This window comes from Pogona vitticeps, chromosome ZW-PAR (genome assembly GCF_051106095.1).
Source record: "Pogona vitticeps strain Pit_001003342236 chromosome ZW-PAR, PviZW2.1, whole genome shotgun sequence".
NCBI lineage: Eukaryota > Metazoa > Chordata > Lepidosauria > Squamata > Agamidae > Pogona > Pogona vitticeps.
The window spans coordinates 11,068,005-11,094,926 of NC_135800.1; the positions used below are offsets into that span (position 1 = coordinate 11,068,005).

At 47.9% G+C, this 26,922-nt stretch overlaps 1 protein-coding gene across 1 annotated transcript in view; it reads left to right on the forward strand.

The window, feature by feature from the left end:
• CACNA1B (calcium voltage-gated channel subunit alpha1 B) overlaps nt 1–26,922 on the forward strand; it is a 239,660-nt gene that overhangs the window by 192,396 nt on the left and 20,342 nt on the right. Inside the window, 13 exon segments of the mRNA XM_078382858.1 lie at nt 2,414–2,510; nt 3,299–3,459; nt 3,957–4,094; nt 5,161–5,265; nt 5,267–5,360; nt 6,034–6,105; nt 6,107–6,238; nt 6,856–6,966; nt 8,280–8,363; nt 16,951–17,067; nt 18,133–18,198; nt 22,639–22,730; nt 25,809–25,959. Of these exon segments, the coding sequence (XP_078238984.1) occupies nt 2,414–2,510; nt 3,299–3,459; nt 3,957–4,094; nt 5,161–5,265; nt 5,267–5,360; nt 6,034–6,105; nt 6,107–6,238; nt 6,856–6,966; nt 8,280–8,363; nt 16,951–17,067; nt 18,133–18,198; nt 22,639–22,730; nt 25,809–25,959 (1,420 nt within the window).

The following is a 26,922-nucleotide window of genomic DNA, read 5'->3' on the forward strand; positions in this document are numbered from 1 at the left end:
AGGTCTTCTTGACTCACTGACAGATTGCACCGATTAGCTAGCGTGTCCTTTCTGACCGATAAGGAGCCCCACACTGGCCTCGCCTGTCACGACAAGGCTCTGCTCCAGCAAAAAGCCTACATGACAGGCAGGCGCTTATTCACAAAGGGTAAATGGGATGTGTGTTAAAGTAGAAGGCATCCCGTTTGAACGGGGGGATGATCAAGGGAAGCTAAACTGCCCCCCTTTCCCCCATTTACTGTTCTTGATGTCAGGCTCCTTCTCTCTCTTGTGTGTCTGTGTGTTTCACTCCTTTTGCTTTGGAAGTGAACCACTTCAGATGAAGTAGAAATGTCTCACTCTTTACTTGCCCCCATCTCACTGATTTCTCAAGGTTATCCGTGTGAACAAAGAACCTAGAGGCCAAAGCCACATTTGTCACTGCAGGCCTTTGGCCGCCTTGGAGATGGTTTAACTCTGTGTTAGAAAGGCCACGTCATTTTAAGGGGAAACTAGTGGCACCATGGAAGACCAAGCAACAGCTGATACGACTATGCTTCCCACTTGAGCCAACGGAGTGAACTATATGTCCCATCATCCCCAGCGTTCCCAATGCTCCCCATGGGAGTCATAGTCAACATTTGAAGAGCACCAGGTTGCCGTTGTCCTCCGCTTCCTGGACATATGTAGGTGGGCAGTTTCCCCCACCTCCTAGCTGACATTCAATCTTTGAGGGTGGGAGTCCCCAGTGGGACATCTCTCTAAGGGCACTGCGGGTTAAACCGCAGAAGCCTCTTGCTGTCAGGTCTATAGATCTTCAGCTGTAAGATCGAATCCACGTGAGGGAGGGAGCTCCCGTCCGTTGTCCCCAGCTCCTGCCAATCTAGCCGTTCGAAAGCATGCAAAATGCAAGTAGATAAATAGGGACCACCTCAGTGGGAAGGTAATGGCGTTCCGTGTCTAGTTGCACTGGCCACGTGACCACGGAAACTGTCTTCGGACAAGCGCTGGCTCTACGGCTTGGAGATGGGGATGAGCACCGCGTCTTAGGGTCAGACACGACTGGACTAAAGGTCAAGAGGAACCTTTACTTTTACCTTAAAAAGTTCAGATCTGATCCCAGGTTTTCTTCCCTTGTGTCTTCACCCACTAAGTATTTCAAATGGGGGGGGGGAACATTGGGGATTTTAAGGCCAAATTATTTGTTCCTGTTAGAAGAGGGCCTCCTTTGAGCACCGGGACACACTGGCTTGTCACATCCAGCTTGCAAAGGAGGTGCCTTTGCTTTGTGATTGGTCATGGGGAGGTAAAGACAGACCTCATTTGCAGTTACAATGGCTCGGTCACGAAGGTCTCCCTGATTCATATCCTTGGGATGCTCATGGATTTAAGCTCTGACGATGGGCTGTCTGTCATGCATGGTTTGGACCTTAGTCTCTGGACTTCACGATGGGAAGGCCACTGTCCCGATGCCCACGAGTCCTACTTGGATGGCCTCAAGACGTGGTAAGCCTCCTTCCCGCATTTGGGAGACTCCCTTCCTGCTCCATTCAAATTTCTGTCCTAATCATGCCGTGGACTAAAAGGTGCTGATAGTTGAGATTGCCTTCCTGTTGAAGATACATCTCCCCTCTTGCTTTCATCCTGTGAACGGGATGTCCATCAAAAGTCTAGGCATGGCTGGCAAGCAGAGATGGCTACCCGTTCAAACGGAATGACGTCTACCCAGGTGCATGGAAGGGGCTCTTGCTGAATTTGGCGGGGGGGGGGAATTAAAAGCATGGGGGGGGAGGCTGCCTAAATTGAAGATACTGGATGGACTGAGATATGTTAAGAAAAGAAATGGATGCCTTCTTTTGCCCAAATGCTTGTCAATCATCCCATTACCTTTACATTCATTGGCCAGAATGTTAGCAGGTGGGAGCCATCGGGCAGCCGTTGGAATTGCATGTCTTTCTTTATTGAGAAAGAACTTCGCCTAAACTTTCTTTCTCTCTTTCCGACTCTCTCTCTCTCTCTCTCTCTCTCTTGCTACGTGTACGTACGTGTTTGCAATAAAATGTGAAGACCTTGGGAAAATGTCTGAGATGTTGCGGTGTCGCAGGGGGCGGGGGGATGTTCCCGACGGTTGCTCTCTGCTTCTTTTCCGCGCCGCCCTTGCAGAAAAGAAGGCCAGCTTGTGTTTTGCTGTGCCGTGATGTTGCGTCTGACCGCTGTGCCTGGCCCTCCCCAGGCAGGTTGTCCTTGGATACATCCAGTAGGCGTCCTGCCGGGGGACCATGGGAACAGACGCCTGGCTCCTCCAGTGGGGGGGGGGGGGGGCGGCTTATTTAAGTGAGGACCAGGAGAGGTTTTCTGGGCAGGACAGGTTTCGGATGAAGTCCTCGCAGAACCAAAGGCCCTCCTTTGTCGCTGTTGTGCTTTTCTCTTGCAGAGGAAACAAAGGTAAAGATATCAACACCATCAAGTCCTTGAGGGTGCTGAGGGTCCTTCGGCCTCTGAAGACCATTAAGCGCCTGCCCAAACTGAAGGTAGGGGGTGGTCTTCATCTCGTCACCAAGGAGGCCTGATAGCGTGGATGATGGGCCTTGGCGCCTCTCTTTGCCCTTTCCCTCCCCTGCTCTCTTTCCAAAATCATCCCTGTCCCATGTCCCGGTTTTCCTTTCTCCGGTTTTGTCCCATAAGAGTATTCGTATGGGTCGTGTGTCTTTTGAAATGTAAATTTGTTCCACGGGAGTTAACAAGAAAAGTAACTCCTTCTCAATAACTAGATTATTTGCAGTGTGTTACAATGGTGCCCCTGGGCAAAAGCAAAGCAAAAGCGTGCTACTTATATACCGCCCCATAGCGCTTCAAGCACTCTCTGGGCAGTTTACAAGTTAATTATGCAGGCTACACATTCCCGCCCCCACCCCCCAGCGAGCTGGGGACTCATTTTACCAACCTCGGAAGGATAGAAGGCTGAGTGAACCTCGAGCCGCCTACCTGGGATTGAACCCCAGGTTGTGAGAACAGTTTTGGCTGCAGTGCAGCGGTTTAACCACTGCGTCTCGAGGCTCATCAGCTTCTGTGTTTAAAGACTACGTTGGAGGACCACAGAATCCTGGAGCTGGAAGGGGGGCCTCAAAGGCCGTTGAGCCCAACCCCCTGCTCAAGGCAGGAACCCAAACCGAAGCGGGTCGCAGAGAGCGGAGGGCGGTCCCGTTGTCCCTCGACAGCCTCCAGCATTGGATGTCTGACTCAGGCTAGGGCCAATGAAGAATCTGATTCCCCCTTCTGTTGAGTTCTCAGCGCGCGCTCTCCTTTCTCTCTGCTGCAGGCAGTCTTTGACTGTGTGGTGAATTCTCTGAAGAACGTCCTCAACATCCTGATCGTCTACATGCTCTTCATGTTCATCTTTGCTGTGATCGCCGTGCAGCTTTTCAAAGGGCGGTTCTTCTACTGCACCGATGAGTCCAAGGATCTGGAGAAAGACTGCAGGTGTTGGAATTGAACGGGGTCAGAGGACAAGAGAAACCAGTGCCTTCTCAAGAGAGAGAAACCGCAGAGGAGGGGAGGGGTAGCCTGGGTGTGGAGGGAACACACACTCTTTAGGATTTCTGAGTCTTCCTGGAACCCACCCACCCAAAAAGTTCTTGGGTAGCAATTCCCCGGAGGCCTTCCCCATGCGCTGCACTGGCCGGGATTTCTGGGAGTTGTAGGAAGACTATCTCCATGGCTGTTTGTTGGTTTCTTTGCGTTGGCGAGAGGATCCCCTCCCTGAGGGTAAAGGGGCAAAGGGCCTTCCTCCAGCAAAGGTAGCTTTTCTGTGCACCCCTGGGGGGGGGGCTCTGGGGGATGAGGGAGGCCCAGAGTGGAGTCACAGTGTCCCCTCTCTAGTTGGTCCCCTGACCCCTCACGGCTAGAGAAGCCCACGTTCTGGACCTCTGTGGGGTTTGTCCGGACTGACTTCTGCCCGCCGCTGCTTCTTCTTCCAGAGGCCAGTACCTGTCGTACGAGAACGACGAAGTGGAAGCTCAGCCCCGGCAATGGAAGAAGTACGAGTTCCACTACGACAACGTCCTCTGGGCCTTGTTGACGCTCTTCACCGTCTCCACGGGAGAGGGCTGGCCCACGTGAGTGTGCCCCCCCCCCCGAGCGCTGCCTTTGTCCCCGCCTGTGTTCCTCTCAGGACAGAAAAGACGAGGAGGGGACGGGTGAAGAAGACACGGCGAGGGAGGGAGGAAAGGGATCATTTGGGAGCTTGGGGGGGGGGGAAGGCCTATTGGAGGATAGGCTAGAGGGGGCCAGAGATGGTCAGGGAGGGAAGGCCACACGGGGGTCTCTGGGAACTTCGTGGGGACATACAGACCACAGGTTCCCCCCCCTTCCAAAATCCAGGATACAGAGTATTAGGGGGGGGGGAGTAAGTCCAAGAGAAGGCTACACTTTATTGCCTTCGCTTCACTCCCAGTGTGCTGGGAGCATCTTTTCCATTTCCTTCAAATGCACACTGTGGGTTATGTTCAGAGAGACCCACACGCACATCCCCCTCCGTTGCCCACCGTGTGCTGTGGACACAGGCGAGTTAGTTGGTCAGCTGGGAGTTTGCACTTTCCCCTCAGGGTGGCTGAACAAATACGAAACGTCAGGAAGCACCAACATTTGGGGTGTGTGTGTGTGTGTGTGTGTGTGTGTGTGTGTGTGTGTGTGTGTGTGTGTGTGTGTGTGTGTGTGTGTGTGTGTGTGTGTGTGTGTGAGAGAGAGAGAGAGAGAGAGAGAGAGAGAGAGAGAGAGAGAGAGAGAGAGAGAGAGAGAGAGAGAGATTCCCTCTCCGCCCTCCCCCATCTTCTGCAGCAGGGATTCCTGGACATGTGTTGGGACATGATGGTCCCCTCTCTTTTGACCTTTGTGTGTGTGTGTGTGTTGCTTTAGAGTCTCTCCACTTTGTGTCATCAGAAAAGCCAAGGGGAGGGAGGAAGAGCAGAGTCACCTCGAGAGAAAGAGAGCGAACGGGAAGGTCTCCTGCTTTAGCAACCTGAAAACAGAACATCCTGTCGGCAGCCCATTCTGTGGAAAGGCCGCGTTAGAAATGGCCGGGCTGTTCCAGCACCCTTTCTCCAAAGCCAGCCTCCCGATTCTGCCCGGGATGTTTGCTCCAGGCCCGTGGCTTCCTCCTTTAACGCCTTCTCTCTCTTGCAGTGTTTTGAAGCACTCGGTCGACGCCCACCGACGAGAACCAAGGCCCCAGCCCTGGTACCGGATGGAGATGTCCATCTTCTACGTGGTCTATTTTGTGGTCTTCCCTCTTCTTTGTGAACATCTTTGTCGCCTTGATCATCATCACCTTCCAGGAGCAGGGGGACAAAGTGATGTCGGAATGTAGCCTGGAGAAAAACGAGGTACGCTCTGGTTCCGGGAATGCTGGGGTTCTGTTTCCTTTGGCACCACGCTCTGCGAGCAGAGAAGGCATCTCTCTGGGGCGCTCTGTGTGTGTATGTGCGCGCACGCCCTGCACGCTCTTAGGTTGCGAAACCTTTCCTTCCCTGTTCTGTCTGGGTAGAGAGGAAAGGCATGGGGAAGAGCCGTACTATAAGGTGGTGGTCGTTACATGTTACGAAATCACCTCAGATGGACGGCGACCCTCTGAATGACCTGTCCTCCGCTGCCCTGACCAGGTCCTGCACAGTCAATCCCATGGCTTCCTTGAGGGTCTGTCCATCTCATAGGCAACCCTCCTCTTTTCCTGCTTCCTGCCCCCTTTCCCAGCGGGATGGGTCTTTTCCAGAACTGTAACAGTGCTACAGCGAACTAGTTGCCTTCGGTGGCAGATCCTGAGAGGTGACTTCAAGATGTTAGAGGAGACCGTGGCATTTTATACAGACTTTGCATCACCTGTGAGGCTGGCCGAAGCAGGGAAAGGTGGTTTACTAAAATTCTGAAGGGAAAAAATATATATATTCACGGCCAGTTGGGTGGATATGTTGTTGTTTTTTTACATGGAAGGGAAGGGGGTTGGTCTTCCCCAGGCCAGCCCTTGAGCGGATCCCACCCTCCGGCTTCTCTTTCTCATAGAGAGCCTGCATCGATTTTGCTATCAGTGCCAAGCCTCTGACCCGCTACATGCCTCAGAACAAGCAGTCCTTCCCAGTACAAGATGTGGAAGTTTGTGGTGTCGCCACCTTTTGAGTACTTCATCATGGTTATGATTGCCCTCAACACCATTGTGCTCATGATGAGGTGGAGTGGCTTCTCTCTCGTCTTGCCCCACCTGTGTTGGGTGCAGAGCCGACCGGAAGGAGCAAACATCCCGGGCAGAATCTTAAGGAGATGGACACTTTCCTTGGAAGGAGGTTGAGAGAGGAGCGTGGGAAATAACTTGAATGGATTTGACCGCTTTGGGACACTCACATTTCTGCACCTCTCCCAAGATGTGTTGCCATCAAAACCGCAACCATGTCTGGTGGAGTTGTATGTCGGCAAGGCTTAATGGAATGAAATTTGGGGGAGATGAATGCAAAATGGTGTCGCTTCTGCTAAGCTGTACTACAATCTTAAAAGCGGAAGGGTGTGCCGAGGAGAAAATGCACACAGACACACCGCGGCCCCTGGGCAAGAATTTGCATAGAGGAGATAAAATTGCACACAGAAGGAAAAACAAGTCACAAACATGTGGGGAGATTTCTTTGGTGGTGGTGGGGAACCAAAACACAGACTCTTTCGGCCCATTGGAGAACCAGGGAGGGAAGAAAATGCCCGTCGTCACTGGAGAATCCTGACACAATTGTGCTCTGTAAAGTTCTTGATGATTTAATCAAGGAGAGAGACAGAGGGAAGAGGAATCTTGCTTGCGCTTCACACGTCTCCAGTAACCTTTATTCGTTCCCTTCTCTTTAGTTCTATGATGCCCCAGAACCCTACGAAAACATGCTGAAATGCCTCAACATTGTGTTCACGTCCATGTTCTCCTTGGAGTGTGTGCTGAAGATCATTGCCTTCGGTGCGCTGGTACGACCTTTCATTCTTTGCTTCTCTCCGCGTCGCGCTTGGTTCGCCTCTCCCTCAGTGGTTAAGGGGTCCTTCCAGATTACTGCCTCTTCAAACTTCCTTTTGGATTTTTGGGCTGCCTAGTGACTTAGGTTTGTCCCTGAAGCGGCGTGGGCTCAGTTGGGCCTGAACCGCCACGACAGCAGGGCTGTAAGCAGGGCAGATGGAGAAGGTTCCCCCCCTCCCACCAGCTGTCAGTGGGGAAAGCGTCCAGGACTAGACCCGATTGGCCTTGTAGCGCCCTGGTCTACCGCTTGAGGGAAATGGGCCTTTGGGGCCCATGCCGGGTGGAGCATGGAGGAAAAATAGCCAGGATACTAGGTCTCCTCTAAGTTGACCTGAGGATCTACATGAAGAGGGACAGGAGGAGAATGAACCCAGAGGGACAGCATTTTTTTGACGACAAATCCCATTATTCTCCATTCTAGGCGTTCTAACCGGAATGGGTCTCACCCGGGAGAAGGGCCTCGGCCGGCTCTAGCTAAGCTCCCTGTTCCTGCCCCCGTGTTAGCTGGGAGCTTCCCTTCTGAACAAGAAGCTGCGTTTAAGCCTCTCTCCCAGCGGAGCCCCATTTGGGTGCCTGTAAGGTAGATCTCCCAGAATGGAGAATTATGGGTTTTGTAGTCCAAGAAATTTTAAAAAACCTCCTACTCCCCAACAGATCACCATACAACACGCGAGCTTTCGTGGTTCACGTCCTCTTTGACAGGCTTCTAACCACCAGCAGGAAGAACTTAAAAGTCCAGAAGTTCATGGCAAGATGGATTTCGCCCGGCACGTCTTTCTTAGAGGCAAGTCAGGAAATATGGAGTCAGCATTTGAGTTGTTTTTTTAACAGTTAACATCTACATCTAAGAGTAACTTTCCTGGCAAAAGGCATCTTGCCATGAACGTCTGGACTTCCAAGTTCTTCAGCCCACAGGTACGTGCCTGACAAAGTGGTGTTTTGATCCATGAAAGCTCACCTGTTTTTGATTTTTTAAAAGTGGTGTAGAAAAGTATCTCCTACGCTTGCCTTCTGTATTTCATTTTGTGCTGACCGCACGACTCCCTTTTACTTCAATTTATATCCCTAATAGCTGTTCTAGCAGGACAGTCCGTCGACGGAGCCTCCCCTCTTTGAGGCCGGGTTTAACCAGGACGCAATAGACCCGTCTCTGCAGCGACAATAGGCAACGTGTGTTCTAGTTCTGCTCGTGGAGGTGTAAAATCGACACAGTCAACCCATGACCAAGAAATGACCTAGATTCTTTTGAATATTCTTCTTTTTACAGAATTATTTTCGTGATGCCTGGAACATATTTGATTTTGTCACAGTCTTGGGAAGTATTACTGATATTTTAGTAACAGAGATTGCGGTAAGTGGAGATTAAGCATCTTTCACTATCAGAAACAAAATATTTTTCCCAATTCCAGGAAAAGCTATCCCAGACCTGCTTCCACAGGCATGCACAACAAAGGAAAATATTAGGAGGAGCTCTTAACAGCTAAGCATTGTTGAACAGACTGCCTGGGAGGGAAATTTCTCTTTTAGAAGCCAGTGTAACCTAAATGCTAAATGCATCTCTTAATTATGGTAAAGAAGTCTGTCTCTCTCTCTCTTTCTGTTTGTGTGTGTGTGTGTGTGTGTGTGTGTGTGTGTGTGTGTGTGTGTGTGTGTGTGTGTGTGTGTGTGTGTGTGTGTGTGTGTGTGTGTGTGTGTGTATGTGTGTTTCTATAGAATCCTCCATATATTCTTTCTATGTCTAGATTTTTTTTTCCTTTCTATGCACATGTGTCCCAGCATTCTTAATTCTAGCCACCCAGAGTAGACTTCGTTCTAGATGGGTGGGGTATAAATCAAACAAACAAACAAACAAACAAACAAACGAATAAATAAATAAATAAATAAATAAATAAATAAATAAATAAATGTTTTGGATCATGTGTTCCAGACTGGCTGGGGCATTCTGGGTGGGGAAGTTTAAAAAAAAAGTAACTTGTCCAGGCTTCCAGTTTCTGTTGATCATGGCTCATCCCTTTCTGCCCAGATTTTCTCAACATGCTTTACTTTGATTAGATGTTAATGACTGTAAACAATCTCCCATCTCCAAGGAGATTAAGGGGAAGCCGGAGAAGGAGAGATTCCAAAGTTTAGCCAGTCCTTATAGGCTAAGATGAGCCCAAAATTGTCAGCCAGGCTCTGACTAACGCTTCTTTCTCAAGTCCATCCCCTTTGTTAAGAAGAAGTAACAAACACAGACGATCCATGAGTTTACACTCAGGCTAATCTGGGCTCTATATGTGGTAGCAAATACACGTGGCCAATTAGATAGGTTAGTCTGTTCAAGAAACCAATGCATGCAATTCCAAAACATTATTGCTTTATTAAGAAATATGGTTCAGAAAAGAATTCAGCTTAAAGTAAAGCATTTCAGATAATAACATTTCCATATCAAGTCAGACAGACCACCCCACAAACTCCAGCTAAGAAAAATAACACAAGAAAACATACTAAGCTAGAATTATGCATAGGCATTGTTTTTCTTACGTATCCCGTGACTCCATAGTCTATAGTCCAGGAAAGGTTAGATTCTTGTTGTAATCCAAAAGTCCATGTTGGCAAAAAGCTCCATTCAAAGTTATAATCCATTTTGGGAAAAAGCACATGTCTGTCCTTTCTCAGTCAAACTCCATCTTTTCCCTTCTTCTACCAACTTCCTTCTTCTTCCCAGCATGCCTCATCAGGAACACCCCCTCCTGGGTCTTGTTGTCCCGCCTAACTTTCTCATGGAAGCTTGAGTTGTTATCATGTCTTGTGGCAGAATTATTTTGACTACCAGGGATGTAACTCTCTGGCTCTCCTTAGCAACTAGATAACCAGAGAACGAAGCTTCTCTGACACAGCATGTAAAATTTTCCTACCACAGAGACAGACATTAAATCAAGATGGATGCTATTGAGACAATCTTAGGACTACATATCCCATTCAAATACACATAAAAACACGAATCATCACAATGACTACCACCACCCCAGCTGCTTTTAAGCATGACTGGGTTTCTCTTAACCCGGGAAAGGCTGAAAGACCTGGGATGGTTTAGCCCTGAGAAAAGAAGACTAAGAGGAGATAGGAGAGCACCCTTTAAATCCTTGAAAGGTAGTCCTGCAGAGGATTGGCAGGATCTGTTCTCAGTCATCCCAGAGTGCAAGATATGTCATAATGAGCTCAAGTTAAAAGGAGCCAGATTTTGGTTGAATATCAGGAAAAAAACTTCCTAACTGTTAGAGCAGTGCGATGATGGGACCCATGACCTCGAGAAGTGGGGAGCGTTCCACCACTGGAGGCCTTCAAGATAACAACAGACAACCATCTGTCAGGTCTGCTTGCATTTGTATTCCTGCACTGAGCAGGGGTTGAACTTATATATGGTCTTAAACACCCTCTTCCAACTCTGCCATTATATGATTAACTGTGGTTTAAAGTTCAGGATAAAACCTGCTCCGCTGATGCCGAAGTCATCAGTCTCCACTGGTTGCCTCTTCTTTGAGACTATCAAGAGTGTGTGTGTGTGTGTGTGCAAACGTGTGTGTGTGTGTGTGCATGTGTGCATGTGTGCTTGTGTTTTGTTACAGTTATTTACCCTTTCCTATTGTTCGTTCTCCTCTTTATGATAAATCTATTTTCAGCAGTGTCATGCAACCCCAGTCTTTTTTCCAAATTCATACACTGAACCAAAAGACTAACACCACTATGCAACCTGAGAAAGAAAGAAGTTCTGAAGGGGTTCCCAGGGTTGGGGGAGGGAATCTTTCCGAAGACATCCCGTCCGTGGGCTCCCATGATGTGCCAGAGCATAGATGGGGGTGTAAGCCGAGTGCTCTGGCGCATCAACGTTGAGCATCTCCGGGCCCTTGTGCATCTCAAAGAGAAGCCATGGTGGTGGCTGAGGAGGCCCTAAGGTAGTCCTGGGTGGCCAGCCCCTCCGTGTGGCCCTCCAGGACCTCCCAGGTGCTTGCCGTCCCTTTTTTAGTTGAACAATGTGAAGTGGGACCTTGAACAATGAGCCCTCCACCACGTCTTATATTTGAAACGGGTCTGTTTGTCCATAGAACCACAGACACTCTCAGTCCTTTGTGGTGACCCTGTGTGCTTTTTTTTTGTTTTCCATTGGTACATCTTTGGCCTTTCGTGGGAAAGATCTGTGAGCAAAGCGGCAAAGGGGTGCGGGTCTGAATCCGAGCGGCGCATCTCGGCAACTGGGAGGATGCACCTTCTCCTCGTAGGGAGCCAGCGTGTTTTGCTTTCAGTGCTCGGTGACGTCCTTCTGGGCCAAGAGGAGATGAGCCAGCTCCCGGAAGATGGAGCATGCTCGTCTCTTGGGTTGATCTGCCAAACCCTTCGTGTCCCTCCGCACTCCTTTTGCTGCGGAGGAAGGAAACGGTCTCTCCTTGAATCCAGGAGGGCTGCTTGCCTGAGCTACAGGTCTCTTCTCCCCCCCCCCCGTTGCCTCAGCAGCCATATGGGCTGTGAAGAAGCAGACGTACCAAAAACAGAAGTGTTGATATTTTGGCTTTTGTTTGATGCCATACTTGTGTTGTGTGTCGTCCCCCTTTGGCGAATGCTTGGGACTTCCCTCTTCTTTTCTTTTTATATTTCTCCAGGCAAAACCTGAGCCTGTCAGTTTTCCTCTGAAGCGGATTTTTAGGGCACTCATATCTAGGCTGGTCATTTAATCAGTAGGATTCAGCCATTCAATCTTCAGCTGGTTAATAAGCTGAAGTAAATTTACCCCGTATTTTTCACTCCATAAGACGCACCAATTTTTTAGGAGAAGAAAACAGGAAAATATAATCTGTTTTCTTCGCTCCATAAGACGCACAGACTTCCCCCCCTGTTTTGTGGGAAAAAAGTGCGTCTTATGGTGCGAAAAATACGGTAAATTGACGGGGAGAAATTTGAACCACTCAAGACGTTGCAGGCGCCCTTGGGGTGTTCCTGTCATGGGGGGGGCAGTGTGTGTGGTGCCAAAAAAAATATTTAAGACAAATGTTTCATCTCTCAACCACTGGGATGTTCTCTCATACCTTCTTCAGTGTCCAGAAAGAGACACCAATGACTAAATTTCCACTGCACTGAAAATTAAATAAATCAATTGAAAGCACAGGATAAATTGCCTTGACAAAAATGTTTAGGTCTTGATGTCTCTACTTCTCTCTTTTTCCCCTACCCTTTGGGGTCTCACACCAAGTAACTGAATTAAAGTCTCTTTCAGATGTCAGTTACTCACTTGTTCCTTAAGTGTGTGTTGTGAATGCGTCGGAAGGGGGAGTAGGAGACCCTCGCCTCCTCCATTCCCAGTTACACCATCTGGCGCTTGTGGGAAAATGCTCCTGACAGGATCTCTCTCTCTCTCTCTCTCAGTACAAATTCTGAAACTGACATATCTGGCTTTGCCTGGGAATGAAAAAGAAAAAAAAGATAGATAAAGGTGTTTTTGTGAAGTGTCTCTTAATTTGCATTACAATTAGAAATGCAAATCTTTGATTGCTCTGTGTTTCTCTCTAGGTTTGATCACTGTTAGAAAAAGTGACTTTTCAAATATGCATCTGATTTTTCCCCCAGTATAATTTTTAGTGCTTCTGTTCTTTGCTCGTCTTGATAACTCATTTTCTCTCTTTTTTTGTTTTCTGTTTCTGTTTTTTTCTCCCTTTCCCTTCCTGCTGAATCACGCCATCCAATGAACATACAATGTGAAAAAAAACACCATGTCTCCGTCTCTGTGTTGCCTGCCTGCTGCTCAAAAACCAAACCAAACCAAATTATCTAAACTCAATATAAATATATATATATATATATATATATAAATCTTTTAAATAACCTTGCAAATATTCATCCATGAAAACATCACGTGTAGGACACGGTTGGTTTCATTGAATTTTTCCCCTCTCCCAAATCTCTCTCTTTCTCTCTTTAAATTCTGGCTTTTTATTGGATTTTCTCCCCTCTCGCCCCTTGGCTTCTGTTTTGCTTCACTCCTCGTTTACCCTTGTTTGAGATTTCTGACTGCGCCGGTGTGGAAACCCAATGCTTCCCTTTCTGTCTCGCTGCACCCTGGCTTGTAACTGGACTTGCTTTGCCCCATCATCTTTCTGTCGGCTACTTAGTAATTGGATGTAAACCCACCGTTACCAGTAATCTTTTCAATGCCTTGTCGTCTGGCGACTGGGAGGAGGGAAGCTCACATCTGTATTGTGGAATAAGTGCACGCACACACACGTGGTGGCAGGGACTGGGGCAAGAGAAGAAACGGGGTGGCCTCCCACCGGCGCTGCTGCGTGGAATTTGGGCTATACTAAAGCACCCGTTTGGCAGCCTCACTCTCTGGGGGAAGCTCAGAGGACATGTTTTGCATGGAACCGTCAGGTATCACTAAGCACCAATGAAGGCCATCGTGAATGCGGGTTGAACGCCAGGAATACAGATGTGCTGAGCTCCTCCCCTCCGCGCATGCTGGCAACACCCTTTGGCAAATCCAGGAGGAGCTGGGCGGATCGGGCAGATTTCCCGACTCCCTGCGGGCTGTTCCTCTTGCTTGCCCAAGAGTTGCAGCTTGAGCGCTTGCTAGCGTTGGTCGAGGCCGATTTTCTAGGGCTGCTGCTTGTCCCCAGTTTTCGGTGCCACACGTGAGAAGGGACGGCTTACTGTGGAAAGGAACAGGGCTGTGTTTGGGTCAGGGGTGGGGGGTTCTGTAACCCACAGAATCTCCAACAGTGCTTAAATGCTCTCCTGCCGAGAAAGACTGTATTTTATATCAGCTTCCTCCTCCTCCTCCTCCTCCTCCTGTCATGCTTCTTCACACGATTAATCTTTAAATATAGGAGGAATTCACATTTAATCATGAAGCATAGGTTGTCAGTTTGACGAACGACAAAAACAGTGGATATTGGTTTCGCCCCAGTCATTCCTTCTTGCGCTGGGCTTTAAGTACCGTTTTCAGAAGCTTTTGCTCCGGCAAGATCCGTTACGGTTTTCTCTCTTTCCCCCCTTTATTTCTTGCACACACTCCCTCGTGGTGTCTCCCCCAGTGGGGCCATGCCATGACGTGAACCCCAGGGGGATTGCTGTGCAGGCTGACGCCTGGGAACCAGCCTCCCTCCCTCCCTCAGCGGTGGCCGCTTCTGATCTGATGATGATGATGATGAGATCCATTAATAGAAAGCGGGCTTTGAGAGGCAGAGGTCCAAGTAGAGACCGGTCCACAATATACGACTCTCTCCTCTCTTTCCTGCTGTCTCCAAATTCAGATTGAAACCTTTTTGCTTCTGAATCACGGGCAACCGTTTTTTAAAAAGGAGGAGCGGAGGCATTTGCTGAAATGATCGTTTTTTGCAGACTCTTGATTCCGTTGGGCACTTGGAGCCTCTGTAGAAGGGGAACCTGCGGCCCTTCCGGGAACTTTTGGACTCAAACTCCCATGAGCCAACATGGCTAGTAATTAGGGCTGATGGGAGTTGTAGTCCAACACCCCCTCCCCCCTTGCTGTATAAGAAGCATGCCCATGGAAACGAAGGAGCGGCAGGCAGTGGGTCTCCATGGTAGGGCGTCCCTCACCCACCCTGAAGCAGCCCTGGAGAATTTCTGCTTGTGGCATTGCCTTGGGGTGAGTTTGCTGGCTGCCGTGTCCTCCTCCGGCGGGCATCTCTCCTCCTTTTTCCCTTCGTGGTTCTGAGGAAGTAGGTCTGACGCTATGGGGTGCGTCCGCCCAACTCTGAGCTGCTTGCCTCTTTTGAGTTCTGACGCGCCAGCCGTGCCCCCTGCATGTCGGCGGCTGGTTTTCTTGTGTCTTGACTATCTTGGCAGAATGCTGTGCTGCGGGCACAAGGGTTGGCGGGCTGAATAAGCAGGCGGGACACCGCCTTGAGTCTCATGCCCTCCTCGGGACCAGCCGGGCGCTGGTGGTGGGAAGGGGTGGCTCTGGTCTTGGCTGGCGATCCGGTCCATCAGAGGTGGGGTGGAGGGTCAGTGCAAGGCCTGGACCGGCTGAGCTTTCTGTACAAGGCCCCTCTCTACCTCCCCTCTGCTCTAGAGGAAGCCCAAAGCTGACATGGGACTTTTGAGAAAGGAAGCGCCCCGGAATTGGGTCATTCCTGTGCAGGTCAATTGGCGTCCAAATGAACCAAGGAACGGTTGAATCTCGAGAAGCAAGGGTGGAGTGGGGGAGGGCCTCCCTCGTAGCGTTTTCCTCAGGCGAGAAGTTGGGATGGCCTGCTTTGGATCAGGAGGATAAAACGCAGAGCTCACGGAGGAAAGAAGGCACCCAAGAAAGTAGGCAAAGCTCGTCTCTCCTGTGAGGCTGAGCTGCCTTCAAAGGGGACGGACCAGACACGCCGCCGTTGAAACCCGATTCCCTCCGAAAGGGAGAAGACATTCGCCACCTCCTCTAAGCGGGATTCCTGTGTGACCCAAGCTGATTTCCCAGTGGTGGTCCCAAACCCACGTTGGACTCAATTTTGACTCCCAGGGAGTCTTGCCCCTCATTTCTATCCAGGCGTTAAGGGAGAAGGATATTCCTGTAAGTAAGGAGAGATCTGGGAATACCTGCTCCAGCCCATGGCTTTCCACTGCTTACCTCCCTGTCCAGGGATGTCCACATGGGAATGGGGGGGGAAATCCTTCCTAAAAACCATAGACATCTGCTGCCAGTCAGAGTTGGTGATATTAGGCTAGATGGATCCTCACTATAAGGCAAGGTCCTGCTTTCCTGAATTCTGTGCCTTAATGGAGAAGGTCTTCCGGGACAGTGCAGTTTTATTTGCTGGAATGTGCTTAGAGGCCATGTGCTTTATGAGGTCAGGCTTAGAGAATATAGACAACTGGCTAAGCCTGTTTTGGAGGCACAACCTCAGAAGGCTCCTGTAAGGGTCAGACTAACTTGCCCGCTCCATTGGCAAACCCAGTCCGAGTGACTGGGCTTTGTGTCGGCTTCATTCTCGGCCTCTTTGGCCACTTCATTCGGCGTAGGTCAGCGGTTCCCCACCTGGGGTCCCCAGATGTTCTTGGACTGCGACTCCCAGAAGCTGTGCAGGCCAGGACTCTTGGGAGTTGCAATCCAAGAACTTTTGGGGACCCCAGATGGGGAACCACTGGTTTAGTTGATCATACAAAAAACCCAGGCTTGTTTTGGTCCAGAGGCGTCCAGGCCCCTCATTTCAATCCAATTCAAGATTGGGGGGCGCAGGGCCCAGAGGAAGACACATCGATTTGCCTTGACCTTTGTGTCAGGTGACCCTTGAAAAATCCTTCAAATTCACCCGGGGCCATTTCCAGCGTGGATCGCAATGTATTTTCCCATCTAGTCTCACACTGAGGCTCGGAACCCTGTGGAGAGGCGCTGCGTCTTCCCCCTTCGCCCCAGAGAAAGTCTGCAGCTGTCCGGCTTCTCGGGCTGGGGCCTGCCTTCCCAACTCCCTCCGTGCTTGCAGGAAAGCCTTCTCTGACACCAGCCTTGCTCTCCCCAAGTGGATGCAAGCGCTTGAGGCAAGGGGCTTGATCCACCCCTTTTCCACAGCGGAAGCTCTTGGTGCCCTTCCGTGGGCCCCGTTTTACAGATCTGCCCTCGGAATGACGTTAAGCGACGGGGTGCGTTCTGTGGTTGGAAAGATTGCTCCTTGCTCCCTTCCTTAACACGGAAGGCAAACAGGAATCCGCCGGAGAGGTGGGCTTTCTCTCCCCTGCCCTGTCGCTGACGGCGGGACTCTTGCGGAGAGGGGTTTTCTCAACCTGGCTGGCATGTGGAGTGACCTGCATTGACAACTGTTTCTTTTGGAAGGTGTTCTGGTGGGCGATTGGCTGCTTAGAACGCGAAGCCGGGGGTTTCGTTTTCTTTTTTTGCGGGCTGCGGCTGCCGGTTCTCTCTGTGTCTTTTGAAGGGCACAAACCCCCTTCTCCCTCCCTCTCTGCAGGACAACTTCATCAACCTCAGCTTCCTCCGACTCTTCCGGGCCGCAAGACTCATCAAGCTGCTCCGCCAGGGCTACACCATCCGCATCCTGCTCTGGACCTTCGTCCAGTCGTTTAAGGTGAGGTGAAAGCCCGGTGGGGAGCTTCATCCCCGTTTCATCCCAGTCAGCAGGTGTTACCTTGCATCAGATGGTTTTGGAAAGGGTGTGAACACAGCTGTGCATCCAAAACACACACACACACACACACACACACACACACACACACACACACACACAAAAAGTGGGAGCCGTAAGGTCCTCAAGGTATAATCCAAGTTACATGCAAAGAGAAGAAGCTCAAAGTTCTGTCCAACCTGACAGTAAAATTGAATACATTGCATTGTATTCCCTTCAAAGAATGAGACTCGCAAAGTGAGGGCTGGCAAGATTGATTCCCAAGGCACGTATCTCACCGATAGCAGGAACACAGGGTGGCCTACTGGCTAACAGCTGTGCCCTCACTGTCACGTTCCCGGGGGTTACAACAGCAGAGTCCGATAAACCAGTCCTATGTCAGGAATTCAGGGAATGCAGAGCCAATATCCAAATACCAAAGCCAACTCACACAACGTAGTCCAGGGTCAGAGTCCAAAGCCAAGAGTCCAGAGAACACGATTCAAGGTTGTCAGGAGCGTGGATGCAAGCCAGAGGTTTGACTTGTTGCTTCCACAAATTTTCAGCCGTCTGAGAGCTGTTTATATAGTAAAACAGGCCCTTGGACTGCTGGAAGACTTTTCATCCTGTCAGAACTCGGGGCTAGTTGATTGGATGTTTCTGCGGGCAGCCTTCCTCTGACCTTTTTGTCATAAGTCTTTCCCCAAAGCCTGTCTACTGGGGGAGGAGAATCTGGAGACGATTCAGGTGTTTGTATTTCTGATTGCTCAGCATTCTCCTCAGCTACAGTTAACCCTTTGGGCTCCAGATCTTCGGCTGCACTCATGACACTCACCAACCCACCTCCCACCCACCCCCACTCATTGCACCGGCTGCGGATTAGCCGGAGCACTTCTGCAACTGATTCCAGAAAGGGTCTTAATGCCGATGTGCCTAGCGGTGTGTGTGTATACGCCCTGGATCCTCTTTGAAGATGTGGTTGTGCGCACCCTTGCCAACACGGCTCCTTTCCTTCCCCTTCTCCCACAGGCCTTGCCGTATGTGTGTCTCCTGATCGCCATGCTGTTCTTCATCTATGCGATTATTGGCATGCAGGTAAGTTTTCAAAGTTAGGGACCACTCGGGAGATGAGCTCTCGCTTGTCTTGTCCTCAGGACCAAAGCGCCTTTTTCCTCTTGCTCCCTGGTGGCACTGAGAGATGCTTCGAGCCCTCCTGGTGACCCAGCAACAATGTTTCTGCAGATGGATTGATGGATTGATTGATCGATTGATGAGATTTTCATACTGCCCCTTTAGTGGCATGCCACGACTCTTGGCGGTTTACAACATAAACATATTTTATAAATACATATTCTGTATGTGTTCCAGATCCCTTTAAAACTGTTGTCTTTCATCGATCCTTTTGTAACTTTCAGTTCACAGGTTTCTTTACCGTTAATAGCTGGATTCCACACTTCATTATACCGTTCTTCCAACATCAATTGATTATTATATTTCCAATTCCTTGCAAACACCAATCTAGCTGCTCTTAACATATGAACAATTAGTTCCTTTTCTCCTCTATCTAATTGACAGTTTCCAAATATCTTGCACAATGCTAAGATTGTACATCTTTGTATATCTGCCCCTAGAATTTCTTTAATCTCATTAAATACAATCACCCCTTCCTTTCGTCTCTCTTCACATGCTCACCACATATGGTAGTATGTTCTTTCTTTTTTTATATCTCCGATATACATACAATAACTTTTTATTCAATGTATTCAATTTCATTGGCGTTAAATACTGTCTCTATATTACTTTATAACCATTTTCCTTTACCCTAACTGACATATTTTTCATTATTCTTTTTCTGATTTCTTTATTTAATTCTCCTTGCCATATCTCTTTCAAAGCCATTGTTATACATCTATTCACTCTCTATTAACATCTTATATATTACACTTATTATCCCTTCTCATTACCCATCTCTTCCCTCTTTTCGATAATTTCTTCAAATTTAGTCAGCCCCCCTACATTCTCCTTCCTCCCCCTCCACCAATTCCTTGGTCCAGTTATCTGTCTTACACTGAACCAAGTAATTCATTTTCTTCCTAATATCTCTTTTATTCTCTCTAAATTATACATCATCTTATTCCAGTCTTTAATTTTTATAACCTTGTATAATTTCTTCTTCAGGTTGTCTGGAAAACTGCGGGTCAATGAGGAAATCTTTGGACTCAATATTCTCTTATACATCTTCCAAGATTGCAACATATTATTTAAAAATGGGTTATCGATGTTTTTAATAATATCCTTTAAATTTCCCTTTTAAAAAATTCTCCATATTTTCCTTAGTCTTGTAAAACTCAAGTTCGCTCCATATTATTCCCTTATTGTTTACTATAATTTCTGATGTATATTTGAATTGTTAGCTATATAATATAATGTAATGTCAAGTATACCCAAATCTCCATTCTTTTGAGGAAGATACCATAATTTTTTAAATTTATCTTTGCTCTTTTATTTTCACTATAAGTTAATCACATTTTGCAGTTCTTTATAGGTAACATCCAAAATACAAAATTTAATTTAGGGATTATCTTCATTTTTACTACTGCAGTTCTTCCAAACCAAGATAACCTCAACTTTTCCTTAATTTGTTTTTTCACTTTTTTCCAAATTCATTTTAACCATTTCTTGCAAGTTCCAAGTAATATTTATCCCTAGATATCTAATACTGTTTTTAACTTGCCCTAAAACTTCTCTTTCAATTTACTCGTTTCTTCATTATCATAATTTGCTAACATAAATTCTGATTTACTGCAATTTACCCTTAGTCTCCTTACTTCTTCAAAAACTTCTAAATGCCATTTAAACTTTTCTATAGAAGTCATAGGATCTTCAGCTGTTAGTAACATGTCATCTATAAATAAGTTTATCTTGATTTTATTTTTATTCCCTAATCCTTTTATCTTGGCATCTTCTCTAATAGTATTTGCTAATAATTCTATTATCAAAGTAGATAGTATTGGAGATAGGGGTCATTCTTGTCTTGCTGCCCGGCCTAATGTAATTGTTTCTGTCATACCACCATTTGCTAAAACTGTGGCAGTATTCTCTGAATATAGTTACTGAATGATATTTCTAAAACGTGCATCAAAACCTAATTCTTTTATTAATATTTCTAAGGCTGACCATTCCACCGAGTCAAGGGCCTTGAAAATATCGAGCAACCGTATCCCTGGTATTTCTTTGTCTCTTTAATTGTATTGATTACATTTTATACCCTTCTCATTAAATTCCTCATTTGTTTGTCCTTTAGAAATCCATTTTGATCTTTACCAATATATTCGTCAATAAAACCATTCCATCTTTTAGCTGTAAATATTTTAGAACCCTGGTTAATCAGTGACATTGATCTATGTTATCCCATATTCATTGTGTCCTCATTGGGTTTCAAAATTAACACTATCATGGAATGTTTCCAAGATCTTGGGATTTCTTCTCCCATTAATATTCTATTAAACAAATCCTTCAATTTGGGGAAGAGGAGATTTTTAAATGCCTTATAATATCCTGGGCCGAATCCTTCTGATCCTAGCGTCCTACATATTTGAAGTTTATGTATTCTGTCATCTGTTTTCTCCTCAGTTATGTCATGCTCATTAATTTTATCTATAGATTCCTTCTTACTAGTATATAATTCTTTACAAAATTCTTGAAAGGCCTCAACGTTCTCTTGCATTTTATTACATCTATTATCCTTAACATTTTCAATCAATCCTATTGTGGGTTGTTGTTGTTTTTTTTTTTTTGCTTTTTTCATCTGAGTGAGTCTTATTAGCTACTTAGAGTTCTTATTACTTAAATCAAAATACTTTCCTTTCAGATATATTAAGTTTCTTTGAACTCTTTCTGATTGAATACCTTTTAACTCTTTCTTTTTAGTTTGCAATTCCCTCATTCTCTAGATATTGTAAAGAGACGTTCTAATTCATTTATACTTTCCTCTTTGTACTCATTTCTCCTTGCTGCTTCCTTAAATTATAAGATTCTTTCATATTCAATACTCGTGTTAGAGACATCATACTATCCCATATTAGTCCCATCTGACCTTCTTCCTCATTAATTTTCCACGTGTCTTCTAAATTCTTTTCATGTTTTCAATTACCATCTTTAGTCTAAATATATTGGTATCCATCCGCCATCTTTTTGCTTCTTTGTAGTCACAGTTTATATTAAACTCCATATAACTGTATTTTTCTGTGTATAAGACTATACTTTTGTCTAAAATCTTTAGACTAAAAATTGAGGGTTGTCTTATACACGGAAGTAAGCTGAAGAGGAAAAAAAACAAGTGGAGGGGAAAGCAGGGATCAAAGTGATCCTCCAGGGCTTTGATCCTTGCTTTCCCTTCCACTTGCTAAGTCTTAGCAAAAGGAATGCAGGGATCAAAGTGCTGCAGAATCGTTTTGATCCCTGCTTTCCCCTCTGCTTGCTAAGTCCCATGGGGCTTAGCAAAAGAAGGGGGAAGGATCAAAGCAATCCTGTGGCTGTATAAGAGGGAAAGGGAACAAAATGATTGTGCAATTGTGGAATTGCTTTGATCCCTTTCCCCCTTCTTTTGCTAAGCCCCGCGGGGCTTAGCACAAAGGGAGAAAGCAGGGATCAGAGCCATCCTGCAGTGCTTTGATCCCTTTCCCCCTACATTTGTTAAGCCCCACTTGGGTTTATTAATTTTGGGTTAGAAAAGTGGAGGGGGCGTCTTATACATTGAAAAATACGGTAACTTTTCCATGATCAGATGTTTGTATAATATCTATTTCTGTGTCGCTTACCCTAGGTAGCAAATCATCTGCGACACATATATCATCATTTCCAGAGTAGGTCTTGTGCATGGCCAAATACAGTGGACCCTTGACTTACAGACTTTTTGAGTTACAGACTTCTCTGGCCGCAAAATTTAGGTTTGACTTGCAGACTGAGATTTGACTTACAGACCAGAAAAAAAACAAAATGGAACAAAAACGGCCTGTTACGGGATTAATCAGTTTTCAATGCACTGTAGGTCAATGGAGACTTGACTTACAGACTTTTTGACTTGAGAACCGCCTTCCAATACAGATTAAGTTCTCAAGTCAAGACCCCGCTGTAATAGTATTTTCTTTGTTCTCCCTTTAATTCCCTCCATGCATCCTTCGTATGTATATTGCTGATTAAGTTATAGAGACACGTTTGTCCCTTTCTTTCCTCGTTTCCACTATTGTTGGGAAATCATGGGTGCTGTATTATTTTTCTAAATTTTTTTAAAGAGGAACTTTTCCAAGTTCTGGATCTAAGCCACGGATTCAGAGCCGATGAGTCCTTCTTCTCCAAGCATCATGGGAGTTGTAGTCCCACCTATTCAAGGGAGGGCTATTCCATCGATGTATTCAGTGCCTAGTTTGCCACTGAGCAGCAGTCAAGGCTGTTGGCCCCTCGCCTGTGTTTGGCTCATCACGAGTAACAGACGCTCCTGTTCTAACCTCCCTTGATCTCTTCTCTCCCTCTCAGGTCTTTGGGAACATTGCCCTGAATGATGACACCGCCATCAATCGACACAATAACTTCCAGACCTTTTTGCAAGCCTTGATGCTGCTGTTCCGGTAAATGAAACACCACCTCTCTCTAGGTGGAAAATAGATCTCTCCCCCCCCCCCCATACAGGGATGTGCGTGCATCCTGCCTCTTTCACTTTCCCTCATATTTTGATCTTCCAAACTTCATGTACACTTCCATTCAAAAGAGGGGGGAAATGCACATTTTGGAAATGTTACCTGCCTTCCCACCCCCCCCCCAAAAATCCACATTTGTAAAGCAAAACTTTGCTCCCTTTGGAATTTCACAGCAACGGCTACATCCAGCCCTTTGTGTCTAGCGTTGAGAGCTTTGATCAACTTTCATAAAGTTCAGACTAAAACCCAGCAGGAAAAGGGCCACCCCTGCAAAACTGGAGTTGCTGACTTCCACTGGGACTTGGCCTGAAAGGAAGCCCAGAGCTGATGAAATGGTCGCCTTCCAGATGGGTTAGATGGTGCTGAGGGTGAGGGACCATGAGGGCTGCAGTCCAGCAACTTTTGGGTCCCCTACGTTGTCTCATCCTGCTGAAGCAGAATAGGTTGGTGGTTCGGTGCAGGCCACGTGGGTCCCACAGCCATGCCACTCTGAGGCAGCAGGCTTCACGGTTCAGCCTTTGTGAGGAATCAACAAGCAGAAAGAAGCGGATTTCCAGCTGCTCCAGAATAAAAATACATTTGTAATTGAAAGTGGTGCCCAGCAGCCTTTCAAAACAGGTCTGGTGATGCACCGGATTTGGCATGTGGCCAAAGGGAGCCCTGGGAGGTGTGGCGATAACAGCAAGGACACGGGCTGATTCCTTATTAGAGCTGTGGGAAAAGATTTATTTCCTTATTTGATTTCTATGCCGCCCATCTGGCAGCTGGGGCCACCCTGGGCGGTTTACAGCAATAGACAAGCAGCACAATAACAAAAGAATACAATCTCAATACATTTGAGGGGGGGAACCAAATCAAATAACTGTGAAGTACAGCAATCTCACCAGTGACAAGATTTTGGTTAAGAAATGGCCATATGGCAGGACTTCTCCAACCCTCCCTCCTGAACTCAAGCAGACGCATTCAGTCAATGGCTAAGGGGCTCCCCAGTGCTCAAGCAGATCCCACCGATTCAGTGGGTGTTCTCTAACTGGGACCCCCACCTCCCCCAGTGAGGTTCAGGCCTAAGCATTCTCCTCCCCAATCAGGTTTTACACAAAACAAGCATAACAGCAGAGGCTGATTGATCAGAAAAACACAAACGACCCACTCTTTGGTGCCAGTCCAACAACAGCAAGCAGCATTGGAGGTTTTCCTGTGTGTTTTGGTTCAGGGTCCTTGTTCTGAGTTTTGCCATGAAAGCCAGGAGGCATCAACGCTTTGGAAGTCTTGGGAAGAGTTCGGAGGTCTTGGGAACGCTTCCCCTTTCCCACCACTCTCTTGCGCTGCCTTGTCTCCTTAAGAGTTGGGAGAAGCATTCGGAAAGGGGAAGCAGAGATTGCAGAGAAACCCAGGAGAGAACACGGAAAACTCCCTGGTGGGTGGAGAAATCCACTCCGGTCTTGAAGTGCCTCCCCCCCCCCCCCCAATTTGACATGATCCTCCGCGACAGGAGCGTGGGTGTTTTGATTTGATTTGACTCGACTTGTTCCTCCTTGGCTGACTTTGCAGCCTCCATCAAGGCCACCTTGTGGGCGTTTTCTCATGTGGGGCTGTTTACTTTCCCACCCTCTTCCTGGGGATGCTATGCCTCTGCTTTACATTAAACGGGGACGGAGGGGGCGGCGGCGAAGGTCTGCCCTTTAATCCTCTTGATCTTCTAAATGGAAGAACCATGTCAGGACGTTGGATGCTCTTCAGAGCCACACGCAAAGGAAGAATTGACTGGGGGAGGGCCGGGTCCTGGCCGGAGCGAGCAGAGGAGGTGTCCTCGTGCTTCTCGGGGTTGGGTTGGGGGAGAGGAAGCCTCTGAGCATCATGTCTTCTCATGCTCAATTTATGTTAATCAGCCCCAAGCTCGCCCTTGACTCGAGCGCCCCCCTCCTCCTGGGCTGACATTAATATAGACAGATTGTTTGCACAGGGCTGCGTCCAGACAGCTTGTGTTCATTAGCACTTTGCCATTAGCGGCTATTAATCCTCCCCAGTCGCTGTTGATTGACGCTGGCTGCTGCAGCACGCCCAAAAGCTAACTTGGTTTCACCGGGTCTTCCCTTTTTTTCCTGGAGAGATGATGTCCCTCCCCGGCCAGCTTTGTGAGGGGTGTGGGTCTCCCCGTCCTCCTTGATGGGACAAAACCCACGGACCTCTTTGGGGTGAAGAGAGCAGAGCTCCTCTGTCCATCCGGACAGCACCCTGAGCATGCGTAGGTTCACCACCACCCAAGGAAAGGGGGGACCCTTAGGGGTGCCGCCAGTAGGGCTGGGGATATGTGGGTTTGCCGTCCAGTTCCCTAAAATTCGCCCGACGCTCTAAAGCTTCCCTGCCTGGGATCCTCCGATCTTCCTCTCAGAAATCCTGGCCAGCCCGGCTGTCGGTGAAGGCTTCTGGGAGTTGTAGTCCAAGAACAGCCGGGGGCCCCAAGGTTGGGAGCCCCTGCTCTTGATTCACCTCTAGATTTTGGTGCCTTCTCAATGTTGGCGCCCTCGGGAGGAACCTGCCTGCCGGCGTGGACGTTCTGCCTGTGAGCAACGACTCCCGATTTCCCAGGATTTTCTTGTGGGGCAACATTTTTCCCTTTCTTAGGCTTAGGAGCATAACTGCAATATATCACGTTACAATGCAGTGCATTTAATTTTCATCACAGTTTTCATCAGAACAATACATTTCATGCTTTTTAAAAAGGGGGGGATTTACCAAGGAGAACCTATGACCAGGACAAGGGAGCTAAGCAGTTTTTTATATTAGGATTGAACAAGTCCCCCCCCAAAAAAGAACAACCCCAAACCCCAAAACAAGACTTGAAAGCTGCCATTATCCGACGGGTCTCGCTGAAGAGGCTGTTCGTTTGCCAGCATCTCCCGGTCATGCTAGGAAGGAATCCCTGCCTGAAAGGTCGACCGAGGTCCACGGCCCTGGCCGGCCGGCGATCAGCCGTCTCCCTGTGTTCTCCTCTTTGTCTGCTTGCAGGAGCGCCACCGGAGAAGCCTGGCACGAGATCATGCTGGCGTGCCTCAGCCACCAAGCCTGCGACGAGCTGTCCAACCTCAGCAAGAACGAGTGTGGCAGCGACTTTGCCTATTTCTACTTCGTCTCCTTCATCTTTCTGTGCTCCTTCCTGGTGAGTCGGCCCTCCCGCTTGCCCCCTTGCCCACCAGCTAGCCTTTCACATTCCAGCGCGCCTCGGTGCCTCCTGTCCTTTCATTTATTTATTTATTTATTTATTTGATTTCTATCCCGCCTAACTGGTCTTGCGACCACTTTCCATACCCATCGGGCAAAACGTAGGCCTCCCGCGCTCTCTCTCCCCCCCTACATCTACCCACCCTCCCTCCTCTGCTCACAGGCAGAATAGCCTCAATGCTGCAGTGGCTAAACTGCAGTCCTGCAGCCAAGACTCCGCTTTAAGCACCCACCTTTGCTTTGTAATATGCAGATCACCAACCTGATAGCAGGGATGGGGTGATAGCAGCCACTGTCACAAACCCCCCTCCCACACACACACACATTGGATCAATCCTAAATCTGAAACAAAATGGCATGTGTCAGTAAGAAATAAGAAAAATGAAGTTGTGTTTCGCTTGTCCTGAGCGAATTCTACAGGGACTGCTCTTCCTGGCCCAGAGACTACCTACTACGTAGATGATTAAGATGGAGAGTCTTTCCAAAAAGGGAGTGAGGAGGTGGCCACCTTAATTCTAGCTGGCTAGATAGCTCAGTGACTTAAACATCTGGCTATCTGGATGTTCGATTCCCTCCCCCCCCCCCCCGGAACGGTGCCTCCTGGGAGAAGGGCCAGCCTGGGTGGCCTTGGGTGAGCTGCGGTCCCACAGCGCCCCTAGAGGACAGGATGGGGAAGAGCACTTCGGTTTATTCTCTACCTGGAGAACCCTGGAAAGGGTCACAATTGACTTGCTGGCACTTGATGATGATTACCTTAATTCTGAGATTCAAAACCAGACTTACAGAGGTTAAACGTTTTAAGTCCTTGGCCTGGATGGCTGGGTCAGTCAGATTCCTCATCTTCCACATTTGAATGTTTAAATCCAGAAGCACATTCAATCCAAATTGGGAAGCAATCTGC